Source organism: Falco cherrug, chromosome 6 (assembly GCF_023634085.1).
Source record: "Falco cherrug isolate bFalChe1 chromosome 6, bFalChe1.pri, whole genome shotgun sequence".
Classification (NCBI taxonomy): Eukaryota; Metazoa; Chordata; class Aves; order Falconiformes; family Falconidae; genus Falco; species Falco cherrug.
In genome coordinates, this window is record NC_073702.1 from 90,599,339 (window position 1) to 90,613,298 (window position 13,960).

Sequence of the window (13,960 nt, forward strand, 5' to 3'; positions counted from 1 at the left end):
GTGCTGGCCCGGGCTCACGGCGCCGTGCCGCTGCGGAGAGCCCCGGCCCCCTCCCAGGCTCGTTTCCCGGCCGTAGGTGCTCGGGGAGCAGCGTTTGCCCGCGCTGCGGGCGGGGGTGCAGCGGCGGTACCGCCGTAGGGCGCGCTGGCAGCCGCCTGCTCGCACGGCGGTTGCGGCGGCAGCTGCGCTAAACCCGGCCGGGCTGCACCGAGCTGTTCCGCGGCGCCGCTTCCCCAGCGGAGCGGAGCTCTCGGCCGGGCCGCCTGGGGCACGGCGGGGGCGTACGGAGCGGGGTGCCAGCCCTGCTGGGCTCGGCGGGGGCTCCGGGCTCCTGCCGGGGCTCCGGCGGCGTTGGCAGCTGCTGTCCGGCTCGCCGAGGCGGGCGCGCTGCCCGGTGGGGCGGGGGGACCTCGGCGGGGCACCAGCGGCCCACCAAGCCGCTCTGGCACCCCTTCAGCACAAGGGCGGGGGGAGAAAACAAGATGGAAAAACCCCTCGTGGGTGGCGATAGAGGCAGTTTGACGGAGCAACAGCAAAGGCGGCTGGCGTGCGCGGAAGCGAAGGAACAGCAGACGCGGCTCCCACGTCCCAGCTGGCGCCGTCCGGCCCCTCCCCGCGGAGCTGCCGCGGCTGCCCCGGGGCACCTCAGCGCCGAGGGTCCCGCGGCCGCCGCCCGCGCCGGGTTCTCCGAGCAGCCCCCGTGCGGGGCGGGGTGTCCCTTCGCGGGGTGCGGGTCAGCTCTCCCGGCCGGCTCCGCTCCCAGGGGATCGCGCCCCCCACCCCCCCCCCAGCCCGCGGGCAGCGGGAGCCGGGGACAGCCCCGGCGCGGTGGCAGCGCCGTTGGCGGCGGCGGTGCTGCTGTCACCGAGCCCGGCCCTGGCACGCCGGTGCCGCGCCGTTCGGCACCGCACCCCGGGTGCGCGGGGGCTGCTGTGCGGAGCGTGCGCGCCGCAGCTGCCCCAGGGACGCCCCCGCTGCCGCACGCGCCCGGCTGCCCGGAGCGGGGCCCTGCGGATCGCCCGCGGCTGCGCTGGCAGAGCCCCCCGCCGGGCGGGCCGGACCGCGCCCCCCGCCCGCCGCCCCCCGGCGCTCGGGCCGCCCGTGGCGCCGGCACGCGCACGAGGGCCGCTCCGCACGCGCGGTGCCTCCGCGCGGGCCCCGCGAGCCCGGGGCGCCACCGCCCGCCCCGCCCGGCGGCCCCGCGGCTGCCGCCGGGGCCGGGTCGCTACCGGCGGGGCCCCCGGCGCTGCTCCCCCCGCGGCGGCCGCACGGGGGCGCTGGGAGGGGCCGCGCTGGGGGCCAAGATGGCGGCGCGGGGCCGGCGGTACTTCTGCACGGCGGGGCGCGGGCTGGAGCCCTTCCTGGCGCGGGAGGTGCGCGCGCGGCTGGGCGCCACCGAGGTGAGGGGGCGCCGCGGGGGCGGGGGCCGGGCTGGGGGGCGCGGGCCTGCGCAGGAGGGGAGCGCTGCGGGCGGCCGGGGACACACCGGGGGGTGCGGGCGGGGATACCGGGCGGGAGCACATCTGGGGGGACAGGGGGGGTGCGGGCGGGGACACACCGTGAGGGGCGGGGACGCGGGGACGGCGGGGTGCGGGCGGGGGCACATCTGGGGGGACCGGGGGGTGCAGGCGGGGACGCTCCGTGAGGGGCGGGGGGTTGCGGGCGGGGGCAGAGCGGGGGGGACCGGGGGGTGCGGGCGGTGCCACCCCGGTGCCCCCCCCCCCCCCCCCCAGTGCCGCCGCAGCTGTCCCGGTGCGCCCGCAGGTGCAGCGCGTGCCGGGGAAGGTGTCGTTCCGCGCGGGGGCGGCGCCGGGGCGGCTGCGGGGGCTGCGCTGCGCGGAGCGGCTGTTCCTGCTGCTGCGCTGGGCCGCCCCGCTGCGCCTCCGGAGCAAAGGTACCGGCTGCCCCTCCCCCCCCCCCCCCCCCCCCCCCCCCCCCCGCGTGCGGCCTCGGGCCCCGGCTCCAGAATTAACGGCTCTTTGTGGCCGAGGGCGGTGACCCTCACCCGGGCGCGCTGGCAGCGCCCTGTAGGGCTGACAGTGGCTTTAACTGTGCCGTGTCCTGGCCCTCTGCATGTGCGTGTGCGTAAGACCACCCTGCCAAAAATCCACCCCCCAGCCCGGGACCCCCAGCCCGGGACCCCCAGCCCGGGACCCCCAGCCCGGGACCCCCCAGCCCGGGACCCCTCGTGTGCATTCTAACGGTGAGTCTCCTTGTTCCGGTGCATCCAGGTGCGTCTCCCGTGTCCCTGGTTCGGCGCACGGGTGTTGTGTCCATCTCAGCTGCTCGGGCTGTATTTGCGGTCGCTGTTGCAGTAACAATTCCAAGTTGGATGGATGGACACCCGCCTGCTGGCGAGACTTTTTTGGGGAGGTCACAGGTGGCCTTCAGTTTTGAGGATCCAATTTAACCATAGATCTAAAATTTTAAATGAGAAATAGAAATACCTCCCACCCCCCACCCCTCGACCAGCTACAAGGTTTTTAATTGAATTGGCCTCCGTGTTCCCCTCCCCCATAGCCAGCTCAAGAGGCGTAAGTTCAGGTGTGTGTTGGAGACTTTGCAGGATTAAAGGCAGACCGATGAATAGCAAGGAGAGATCTCCTTTAGAAAAAACCAGACTTGCGGCTTTTTACTTGAACTGAATCAGTGATTCGTGTTCGTGTCCGTCCTGCAATCCTGAAAAGTGTCCCACGTCCCTAATCCCCCGCCGAGTGTTCTGGGGAGGATGGCGTGGTAGGCTGGTCCTCTGTCCCTGAGAATGACTCGCAGAGCTGGTCTGGTTCTCCACAGCTGCCAAACCCTTCTGCAGAATTCAACCCCTGCGCCATTTATCTTGGTCCTGCCGGCCCTGCAGTCGGACAGATGCCTGGGTGCCTGCGGGTGCCGCGTGGGTGCTGAGAGCCGCTGCTGCGGGCCCTGCGTTGGCGCGTTCGTGAACTCTGAACGCAGCCTCTGCCAGCAGCAGCCTTTAGTCCACAGGAAAATCAAATGCCGAGACTGCTTTTTCTTCCAGGGAAAATGCTGCATGAGATTAAAAGCCTTGTCATTGAGGAACCGACGTACTGGCTGGATGTCATCTCTGTCTGGAGAAACTTTCATGGGCACGAGGGGAAGAACGATGACACCTCTCAAGAAAACCAGTTGCCTCTCAAGAGAAAATCAGAAGAAGAGACAAATACTGCAGCTAAAAGACAGAAAGCAGAACGAGTGAGAGAGACCGTGTCTGAGGAGTGTCAGGTGGAAGCTGGAGAGAGGTGTGTGGGGGGGCAGGGCTGCTGCACGGAAAGCATGGATTCCTCAGAAGACCCTTCCAAATGCAGCGGAGAGGAGGAACCTGTCGTGAACGAGCAGCCTAGCTTCAGTTTCAGAGTTTCTTGTCGTTGTAGTGGGGCAATTGCCAAAGTCCTTACCTCACAGGTATGCTAAAGTATCTATGTTTTAAAATAATTTAGCAAAGGTGAAGCGAGATGTGTAGTTGATTTGTCATTTTTCTATTGTGTTGTATGTTTTAGAGAAACAAACTGATCTGACCTTTTCCTGTATTTTCTCGAAAAAGCCCTTACCCTGCATTTACCTTGAATAAGTGGAAACCCAAGGGCTGTTGTTAATTTCTGGGTGCTATTCCCCTGAATGTTTTTCAAATCAATGCCCTTGGTTGAGGATGAGTAAAGGTAAGAGGCGGCTGGGCCCGTGGAGTCTGAGGAGTGATCTGATAGTAGTTTACAGCTACTTGAAGGGCCATTGCGAGGGCAGTGGAGCCAGACTGCTCTCAGGTGCAGCAGGCAGTGTAAAAGGAAGGGCAAAAGCCAGAACCTGCAGCTTCAGGAGGCTCTGGTTGGGTACTGGGGAGAGCTTGTCCCCCAGGAGGGTGGTGCAGCGCTGGGAGGTGTCCTTGGCAGGGTGGATCTTGGTCCTTGGGAGAGCGTGGTGGTGTAGGTACCTCCAGGGACCCTTTCCATCCAGCGCTCTTCTCGCCTAGCATCTCTTTCTACTGTAAGAAAAATAAAAAATAGAAGAAACCCTGTGTGTAGCTGCAATTTATGTATGTTTTCCCTTACGTGAAGGTAACAGCAGTTTAACCAGAGGGGTTTTTTCCTGCTAAAGCCAGTACCCTGTACCAATGGGTATGTTTGCTTAAATCTACACCGTGTGTTTGAACTCTCGTACTCTGAAGGTAGCCAGAGCTTTCTAGATGCTGTAAAATCATGAAAATTGTGAGTTGTAGTTGTGTGTTTTCAGGTTTTCTTTTAGGTAATCTAGTTTACAGCCATCAGAAATATTTTGTGCCTGATACGTAATCCTGAAATGATGACAACTTTTGTTGTAACCTGGGCAGAACTCGAACTTCAGCAGCCTGCACTCCCGCTGAGTGACAGTCGTTTTGTCCTGTGGTGTGTTTGCCGTGCCCCTGGCTCACTTGCTCTGCCTCTTCTGGTCTGTACAAACTGTTCTCCTAGGGATAAAGAGAGACTCTTTTCTTTTCCCAGGCATCTCTAAGGATTGTACAGTCAAGGCTGTGATCTGTAGTTTTCTTAATTCTGCTATTTTTACTGCCTGTGAGTGTTCTTCCCCCTTGCAGGAGATCGGAAGAGCCATTGGCACAGCGCTCATGAAGCAGTGTGGGTGGCGGGCTGATCTCCGGGACCCCGACCTAGAGGTAGTGTGGTGCTTCTCTGCCAGATGGCCTGTTACTGCTTCCAGGGTGGCCCCCACTCCTTTGTTTTGTTCTCCGCTCCCTCTGTGTGGGTTCACGGCCTCCCTCTGTTTGTCTTTCTGCCACTGAATTTAACCAGAAATCATCTGGTAGCACGGAGCAAAGCTTTTCCGCAGCCGCTGTGTGCGCGCCTTCCCGAGCACGTCAATAAATAACAGACCGGCCAGATGGGCCCGTATGTCAGGGGAAGGATCCACCCACGCAGGCGATGGCTTGGGATCCAGCGCGCTTACAAGCTGCTGGGCTCTGACCCTCTTGAAAACAGCAATCACCTGAGCCACTGGGCAGGTCGTTTGGCCTCTGTAGGGGAAGAGGGCGAGCAGCAAGGTCGTGTTCTCGAGGAACTTGGCTGGAGAGCATCTCCTTCTCGACCCTGTGCCTGACAAGCAGCTTGCTTAAGGCACCCTCCGTGGTGTGGGCTGTCTGGAGAGCTTGGCAATGACTCGTTGCTCTCGACAAGCTGCTTCTCCATCCCTGCGCTTGGCGTATGGGAGCTGCTCTCGGCGCTGCTGCTGGGAGGTGGGAGGCCATCGGTGGAAGCTCTGAGTTCATCACTGGCTCTGGTTTCCCAGGCCGTGCATTAAGCACAGCTTCGTTGAGCCGCAAATGGGGATCCTGTTCCCTTTTGCTCTGAAACCGTTCAAGTGCTGAGGACTGGGATTTCTCAGCAGCACCACGTTACTCTTTGGGCTTCCCGGGGAGGGACTGCCGTCATGCAAGACCTGCTGGGGAGCTCAGTCTTCTTTTGAGATGCCCTGTGTGGGACAGGAGGGCGATTTCTTTGCGCTGCCTGTGTTTCTGGAAGGGTTACCTACATTCGCCTTCCATCTGAAATGCACCTTAGTGGCGCTTACGGTGGGTTTTCTTATTGTTGTTCTGGGTTGGTTTGTGGTTTTGGTTTTTTTTAAAAGAAAGAGGGGGTAGGTGAGTAGTTGAGTGCTAGTATACGGTAAATAATCTGCTTAGAGTAAATGGGGTTATAATTAAAAATACCTGTTCAGTGTTACAAAAATCGGTTCCCTTAAAGATTCAGCTGCTTGCTGATGGATTCCTGGCTGCCAAAATTCCCCTCTCAGCTTGCTTAAATACTAGACTGTCTTTAGAGTGGCTTTTAGATTATCTAGTGTGATTTTTTTTTTTTTTCCCCCCCATTAATCATAATTATCTAAAGCATGTATTTTTGTTCTTAACAACTGTGATCAGAAATTTGTAGAAGCTTCTGTGTCTGGTTTAAATGAGTTAAAGCTATTGTCATGCCAAGTTGAGAGTTTCTAATGTTTTTTTTTTTCCTCTTTCAGATCTTTGTACACCTTAATGACATTCATTCTGTGGTGGGGATTCCTCTTTTCAGGTAGGTGCTCTCACCAGATTTTGTCTTGCTAGTATCAGAACAGGCATAATTTCTAAATAGTCTTTCTGTCTACTGCGAGTATTTATCTTACAGTTTAATATTCGTGGGACTGTCACATTAGTCTTGTAGTTTGTCTGCAGCTTATCTGAGCATGTAGGCCAGGCTGCAGTGAGTTATGGATACGAGCAGACTGTGGTGTCTGACTGTCTGCGGGTCTGTCCAGTTCATTTGTTCTTTCGTATCGCACGGGCTTTTCTGCGTGGTTGCACCATTATCTTACGTTGATTTTTTGCTGTCTGCAGGCTTCCATTGGCAAACAGAGAGTATATCAAAACAGCCGGACTGCGGTCAACGATTGCGTGGGCCATGGCATCTCTGGCTGAAATCAGTGTAAGTGAATGTTCGTGGCAAAGATATAGAGCCCCAGATGGGGGGGCGGCGGGGGGAGCTGCTGCTCATCAGAGCTGGAAGCTTTGAAGAAGCGTGGTGATTTTAACGCCCCGTCCTCTAATGCATGTGGGCAGGGTTTGCCTTATCTGTGATTGGAGTGCCCTGTCACCTGCTGTGCAACCAGGTTTCTGTTGGAACCCCAGGTCCTTCTCAGCAGAGGTGTTATTGCTTGTACAGACACGTCTAAATGGCAACATTTTTTCACTGTTGAGGCTTCAAATGTTGTTTGGTGGTGTTCTCCCAAGGGAAGACAGAAGCAAGCGTGATCTTCTCCACAGATTAATTTTTACTAATACCTGCCTGCAGTCCACTCATAATTTTTTTCCCCTAAATGTCACAAATGAAGGCTGGATACATTGTCTTTAGTGAAACTAGTAATGCTTTTTACTATATTATCTTACAAGCAAGTTTGGTCTGGTAAACCAGTGATTATTGTTAACTACACTGGTTTCAGTGGGAATAAGTAGGCGATTCATACATCCCTGAGTAAGCTTTGTCTTGGGAGAGGAGTCTGTCTTTCTTGGATGCAATAACCCCTCTCTTTTTGTAGGCTGGTGCCTTTGTGCTGGATCCCATGTGTGGGCTAGGAACAATACTGGTGGAAGCTGCCAAAGAGTGGCCCGTGAGTATTGCAGTGGCAACAGGCAGGACCTTTGCAAGATGGCTTGTAGTTGCATCAAGAAAAATCTGTACCACAGTTACACCAAAGCCCCCAGCTGGAAAGCTGAAAATGTACTTTTCAAAGTACTGATCTTTCTAGGCAGCTAAAAGTGTTTTAGTGCAAACGTTCCTCCACAGGAGTGTGTAACCAAGGCCTACATACTTGTGCAGGTGGGTGCTGGGAGACCTGGATTTTGGGTTTGTGTGAGGCAGCCGTGGAGCTGAGACTGCCTGGGCTTATCCTGGGGTCAGAGGTGTCGGTATTAGATGCAGCATGGCTGGCTGTAGCTAGCTGGGGGCTTGCTGTTAGGATGTAGCCTCAGTATTTCTGTAAGTTACAAGTGTCTTCAGCAGACCAGGACGTGAAAGGAGTGAAGATGGCACGTACTTCCCCATTCCTCTGTCCCCTGGGTCTGCATACCGTTCTGTGTGGTGGTAGCTGATCTCCCAGAAAGGCACTTGTCTTGGAAGAGCTGTGCAGCAAGGCGGTTCTGAGAAGGGCTGATAAAATAAATACACCTGGTTGTCAGCACAATGACTTTTCTCTTTCTCTGCACAGGAAGCCTGTTACTGGGGTGCTGATATAAGTGATTCACAGTTAGAGGGTGCAGATGTGAATATTCGGACTGCAGGCTTGATGGATAAGATTGAATTATTTAAAGCTTCTGTGAAAGGTATGTCTGTAGGCTTTCCAGGTGAGACATGTTTGAAATTTTTTATGGTTCTGGGATTATACAGATACTGCAGTAATGTGTAGTAGAGCTAAGTCTCAACAAATAGCAGAGTAGTGACTCCAGTGCTAGTGAATGGCTAATTATTTGTTCTCCCCTCCCTACCCCTGGGAACTTTGGCAAGAATAAACTCAGCAGAAGGCAATGAAAGTAAGTGTCAGGCACGTGTAGTAGTTGTCTGTCTCTTAATGGTGTATTTGTGAATGCCAGAAAGAGTACAGACTATGCGAGAGTTCTTTGTGTCTTACGGGAACACAGCAAGGACAAATCCAGATAACACGTGGCTAGTAACTCACGTTTACTACATGAGTAATAGCGGGGACTCAGCTGAACTGGTGATGTTTTGCAGTAGGAGTATTTTAAATGATGATGCCTTTCTCCTGGGAGAGGGAGTCTGCTCTCGGTTCATGAGCTAGGAGTAGGTAGTAATTTTATGACCTTATTGTGTACCTCGGAGCTGGAGTCTATTTTAGTCCTTTATGGAACTCACAACAGACAAAAGCTGGCCACTTTTCCCTGTGCATGGGTGATGAAGTATGCTGCTTTTTTTTTTTTTTTTTTTTTTCACTTTGCAATATTTATTTCTTACCCAAATGGTAAGAAATATTATTTGTTTTTTCAAAGAACATATATAGGTTTATTTCTTACTTAGAAGCTGTGACTGGGCTTGGCTTCTGGGATAATGGAAGGTACTTTTATGTCAAGCTTTTCTAATGCTGAAGAAGTAATTAGTGTCTTTGTCACTGGTCAGAAGCTGTTACTTCTGCGTATTTTGAGAAGGACTGTAGGTAACTTGTCCTTCTGTCTGTAGATAAAATTGTTATAAAGCTGTTGTGCTGCAAGTGTTGATCCAAGAATGGTCCAAGAAACATCTCCAGCCAGTTCTGGAAAGGCTGGCATAGAATCGCAGCAGGGGTTTACCTGAGAAGGGACTGGGGGTCTTTAGTCCTGGCATCTGCTGGGAGTGGAACTAACCCCAAAGCTGGGTCAGGATGCTCAGGGCTTTGTCCAGTGAAGTTTTGAGCATCCTGAGGGATGGAGAAGCCATAGTCTTATCCTTCCATGTGTTGGGTCCGCTCTGGCCAGCATGGCTGGCCTTCATCACCAGAAGGGTGCAGTGCTGCATCACGGTCAAGGGAACGGCCTATTTCCAGGGTGCAGAATCTTGGGAGGTACTTCAAAGACACTAGGTCTGACACAATCCAAGTGATTCTGGCTGTAATTGGATTCTTGAAGGGAGAAAAGGGGGATAGAGGGGAATTTAACATGTGGTTCATTGCCATTCATACACAGGCATCTGAACATCTGCGCTGAGCAAAGTGCTTGCAAGCTTAGCTCCTCTTCTGCATTTTGCGTGTAAAGATGTGGTGTGTGTTGAGAAGCAGAGTTAGTTTGGAACCATGCAGTCCCTGTTTGGAGAGCCTTGCTGTTGGGGCAAACGTATCACCCACCAGTAACGGGGAATTTGCAGGCTCGGCCACGCTCTCGTGCAGTTGTCTCTTCCCGGTCTGCATCGGGTCGACGGCTTCGCAGTGCCATTTGTGGCGGTAAGGACAGAAGGAGCTCTGAATCTGGGCACGTGACACACCCAAGAGCGGGCAGACAGCGTAAGGTCTAGGGGGGCATAGCTACTGTTTGTTTTTCACATAGCCAGATGTAAAGACCTGCCTTTATTCTGCAGCGTTGCCGTTGCCTTCAGAAAGCTTTGATGCTGTGATTTCGGATATTCCATTTGGGAAGAAGTTCAAGATCACAAAAGACATACAGCTCTTACCGGATATTCTCCAGGAAATGGAGAGGTGTGTGTGGCCTTTGACGTGCTCGGGGTTTGGTGTAAACGTCATGATGGTTTGTGATCTGAAGTGTTCGGTCAGCTTCAGGTTTTGCTTTATTGCAAATGCTTTCCAGCTCTGCAGTCTGGTCCTGTGCAGGCTGTGAAAGTCTGAGTCCTTACTTGTCCCTTAAAGGCTGCTGTGGAGCCACAGCCATGGGGGTTCTTTACAAGGCAGAAATGAGAGAAGGGGGGGGAGGATGACCTAGACAAACTTAAAACACGGCCAGGCAAATAAAACAATAATCCTTTCTTGGTTTAAGTCTGCTTGCATAAAATTACAGGCTTTCCTTTTGGGTTCACAATCAAGCTTTTACCAACCTGTGTTGGCAGGAACGATCTCAGGCCAGAAAATGGTGGTATGCATTTTCCTTTCTGTTGGCATGTACTGGAATATCCAGCTAGCCACCTGGTCTGCTTAAAAGCCTCTGAAGATGCCTCCTTTCACCTCTCACCCTGTCACTTTGTGGCAGAGTTGAGCCAAGCTAGTAGCAGGCTGCTTCTAAGGGGCTGTTCAAACTGTCAGCTTTTTTATTTCTTGGCTGAAAACAAGCCCTTTCCGTAGGACTGGTCTTCAGTGGGTGTTGCTCTCACTTGCCCGTACAGGGGTGTGGTGGGAAGACGGTGAGGAAGGTGAGGCAGCTCTGCAGAATGGCAGGGCAATCTTACATCAGCTTGCGCTGAGCATCCCTCCCTTTGACCGTGCTTGTCTTCTGGTCTCCTCTGCTCCATTGGACCACCCTAAGCAAAATATTTCCTTGGGAAGGTGCACGTGAGGAAGGGACCGTTACCACCAGAGCCCCACCAGTAGGACTGTCCGATCCGCTTGCTGTGAGCACAGCCAGGATAGCCTTTTCTTTCTCCTTTCTTTGAAAGCCAAGTGTAACGTTCGCTAATGCACTAAGAAAAATGGATTACAGACAATGGTGAAGTTTCCTCTGTTTCCCAAGTTTGAAAGCCATTAAGGATCAGTGGAATGCAGAAAGAGCTGACCTTTTAATGATTCCGAAGGGAGAGGCCAGCTTCAGAACTGCCGTACCGACCCGAGGAGCTCTGGCTGCCCTGGGAAGCTGTTCCTCTGCAGACTGGTGGGAGGCTCACATGACCCAGAAATGGGGTTTGAAGGCGATACTGCCTTCAGTCCTTGGAAGAGTACTAAGAGGCGGGGAAAAACAGTCCAGTTTTCCCTGTCAACCCAATGGAAAGGACTCCCAAGGTCAGAAATGTTTGGGAGTCAGGATAGGGCCCAGTTCTCCCATTTAGGAAGAGTTATGAAGATAGGGAATTTAAATTCTGTTTGGAGATGTAGGTTGTCAAGCTGGGCCATGACCCTTAATGTGCTTAGGTGTTTTGTTGAAGGCAGCTGGCATCTGCAGTGTCAGCAGCGTTGAGTTCTGCACAGACAAATGAGTGCCGGTAGGCTGAACACCTAACCGTTATTTCTCCTGCAATTGCCAGGGTGCTTCGTGTTGGAGGGACCGTTGTGTTGCTGCTGAGCCAGGATCTCCACAAGCGCATGGATGGCATTACCCGGTGTGCTGGAAACGACGCTCCTAACACCATTTCTGAAACTGGCACTGCAGAAGCCCTGAATGTTGACGGAAATTCTTCCTCCTTGGTGAATGGTGCTGAAGAATCCTTCCTCAGCGGCCGACAGACATGCTTTGGGTCTCTGGTGCCAGATGGCATTTATGAAGTTAGTCTTGGAAAGACGGATGCTTTCATATACAAATACAGGAAGATCTGCGCTGCTGGGGCTCGGTAGCTTTCTTGCGCTGTGCCTGAGTGAACTGGAATCCTGATACACTTGAAAAGCAGCATGGCAGTTGTTGGGGGAGCGCTGCTGATCCCAGCCAGCCCTGTGCTGCTGTTAGCTCGCCTCACTTCTCTGGATGTCCGAAGGCGCTGCTTTTTTAGCTTTTTAGGAGAGGTGGAAGATGCCTACCAATGGTTTGGATGTAAAATGTTGGATGTAAAACGTTTTTACTGTAATGAGACAGTCCTCAAATCCTTGTTTAGGCAAAGCCTCTCTCAGTATTGGGACGAGCTGCTTTGGGAGAGAAAGTATTTGTAGAACTGCAAAACCAAATGTAAATGGATTTTCACCCTTAGCAGTACTTTTTAGGAAGCACATCTTATCTCCAAAGTGTCCAGCTGTTTTTGAGGGCTTGCAGTCTTGTGTTTTATTTTAAGGTTCGTTTCTAATGAGCTTGAAATGTCACTCTTGAGATCTCTTGGAGTGGAAAATAAACTATTTTCTCTATTAATTCTTGGCAGCATGTGCATGTGTTTAATGGGTATGCTTTAGCTTTTTAAGGTGAAGAAACTTATTTCTGTCAGAAATAATGCTTTTCCTCACTTGGTAATGTTACCCCAAGGGCACAGTGTGGAATATGGAAAAACTTGCCAAGCAGATCAACAATTAGAATTGATTCTGCCTGCAGAGAAGCGTTCGGAAAAATTCCCCTGAAGGGAGAGAGGTCTTGGGAGTTCTCTTGGTCTATGCAAAAGGGGTTGTGGGAGGGGAACAGCCTAATTCAAAGCTTTCCCATGGCTGCTGAGCTGACAGGGAGATTACAGAGGATGGCTGCAGATTGCTTTCAGATGCTGTTTTGGACAAGCGTTTGCAACTTGGCAAGCTGGGATGGTCTCATGCATTGTGTTCCTCTGCTGCGATTAGGGTGGAGATAACAAATAGCGTGTCTGGGTTGGTTTGGGCTTTTTTTGCATTTTCTTTTTTTTTAAAGTTTGTTGTGTGTAGCCTTTGGAAGACTTCCCATATCTGTGTGCTTTCCAAGGCAGAGTCTCTACTCTGGAGATCTTGGAATGTGAAGTAAGAACCCGTGGTGGAGACTGAACTGCAGAGACTGGAAGGAAACGGGGATATGGGTCAGAGTGATACGACCCTGCTGCTGTGGATCCTGTTTACCTGGTACCTGGGAACATGCTAATGCACCACAAGTATGTACAGATTTTTGGCTTAAAACTGTTTTAATAATTATCTGCCTTCCCACCCAAGCTCAGCTTTCAAAGAGGGCTTGGAGCAGACTATAACGAATGGACGCATCACAAGAAAGGTAACGGGTAACTTGTTCGTGCCGTTCACTCTCTATCAAATATGTGCCGTCAACAGTAATGTGTCTCTTTAACCAGCACCGGTGCAAGTTTGTTGTAGGAGGTGAAGCTTCATCTGGATTGTTTGGTTCTTAGTGTAGCCCAGGAATATAAACACTGGACATAGCACTGGTTTCAGTGAGGGTCTGAAAGAGTGATGATGTTTGGGGTTTTAGTTTTGTTTTGTTGAAGCTGTGTTGCCACGATAGATAGCTAAAATATTAATATTACGAAGTTCTCATTAGAAGTTTAAGTAAAATGCAAGACTTAAAACCTGTTCCCACAAATATCCCACACACAGAGATGTCTCCTGTGAAGACTGCTAAAGTTCAGGGTGAAATCAAGTTACTAGTTTTGTAAGACGGTTAATGTATCAGTAACAAAACACAGACAATCTGCTAATGGTGGTTTTTTTGGAGGTATTTTTCAGTGTTGCATACATTTTTCATTTGCATGGTTTTGTCTTCTGTATCTCAGTAAACTTACTCGTCAAGTAATTCAGCTTCATTTAAAGTCTAGTTTAGAGACTGACAGCAAAATTGCTTTTCTGATTTGCAGTTACATGTCAGGAAAAATCTCAAATTTCTCCTTCTGTCAAATTTTCTTATCCAAAATGATACTCACTAGGAAGTCTGTAAGTTAGTTCTGTTGTACAAGTAATTTCTGTCCTTTGTGTAGAAACAAAAGGCAATTTACTTTTTTTAAAATTTAAAATCAAAATTCACTGCTGCAAATAATTTAATTGTGTAGGGTGGCCCGTGAAGTGTAAAAGAAAAGTTACGTTTTTTTGGTTGTAAAAAAAGACAATGCCTGGTCCTGCTCAGTTTTTGGAAATATTCCTAGAGTTAAATGAGTGGTTGCTTAGTTTGCTCTGTATTTACTTCATCTCTCATTTAGAGAGATTTCTCTGTCTCTTGGTCTGAAATTGCTGTTACCATCATCCCTGTTCCCAGGCCCTGTAACTCATTCCATCCTTTTAGGATTTGGGTTCCAGGTGCTGCAGGTGGTATTCTGACAGAGACCATATTCATAATTCATCTTGTTTTGCCCCCATCCTAACACCTTTGGGTTTGGTGGTAACTGTATGTGGATTTGAAGCATATTCT

General features: G+C 52.0%; 1 protein-coding gene across 3 annotated transcripts; it reads left to right on the top strand.

Annotated features, from left to right (window-relative positions):
• The first annotated feature begins 358 nt into the window (after positions 1–358).
• Positions 359–12,007, top strand: THUMPD2 (THUMP domain containing 2). 3 transcript variants are annotated; one of them, XM_055713199.1, is made up of 10 exons: positions 422–1,400; positions 1,765–1,894; positions 3,017–3,420; positions 4,583–4,660; positions 6,016–6,068; positions 6,371–6,458; positions 7,069–7,140; positions 7,738–7,852; positions 9,591–9,708; positions 11,199–12,007. In XM_055713199.1, exons 1-10 carry the CDS (start codon positions 483–485, stop codon positions 11,503–11,505), a joined length of 2,283 nt encoding a protein of 760 aa, XP_055569174.1. In that variant the 5' UTR covers positions 422–482; the 3' UTR covers positions 11,506–12,007. The 3 variants fall into 3 exon arrangements, with proteins under 3 accessions (XP_055569176.1, XP_055569174.1, XP_055569177.1); XM_055713201.1 differs by lacking the exon at positions 9,591–9,708 and having other exon boundaries at positions 359–1,400; positions 11,199–11,377; XM_055713202.1 differs by lacking the exons at positions 422–1,400; positions 1,765–1,894 and adding an exon at positions 1,947–2,203.
• Positions 12,008–13,960: the final 1,953 nt, after the last annotated feature.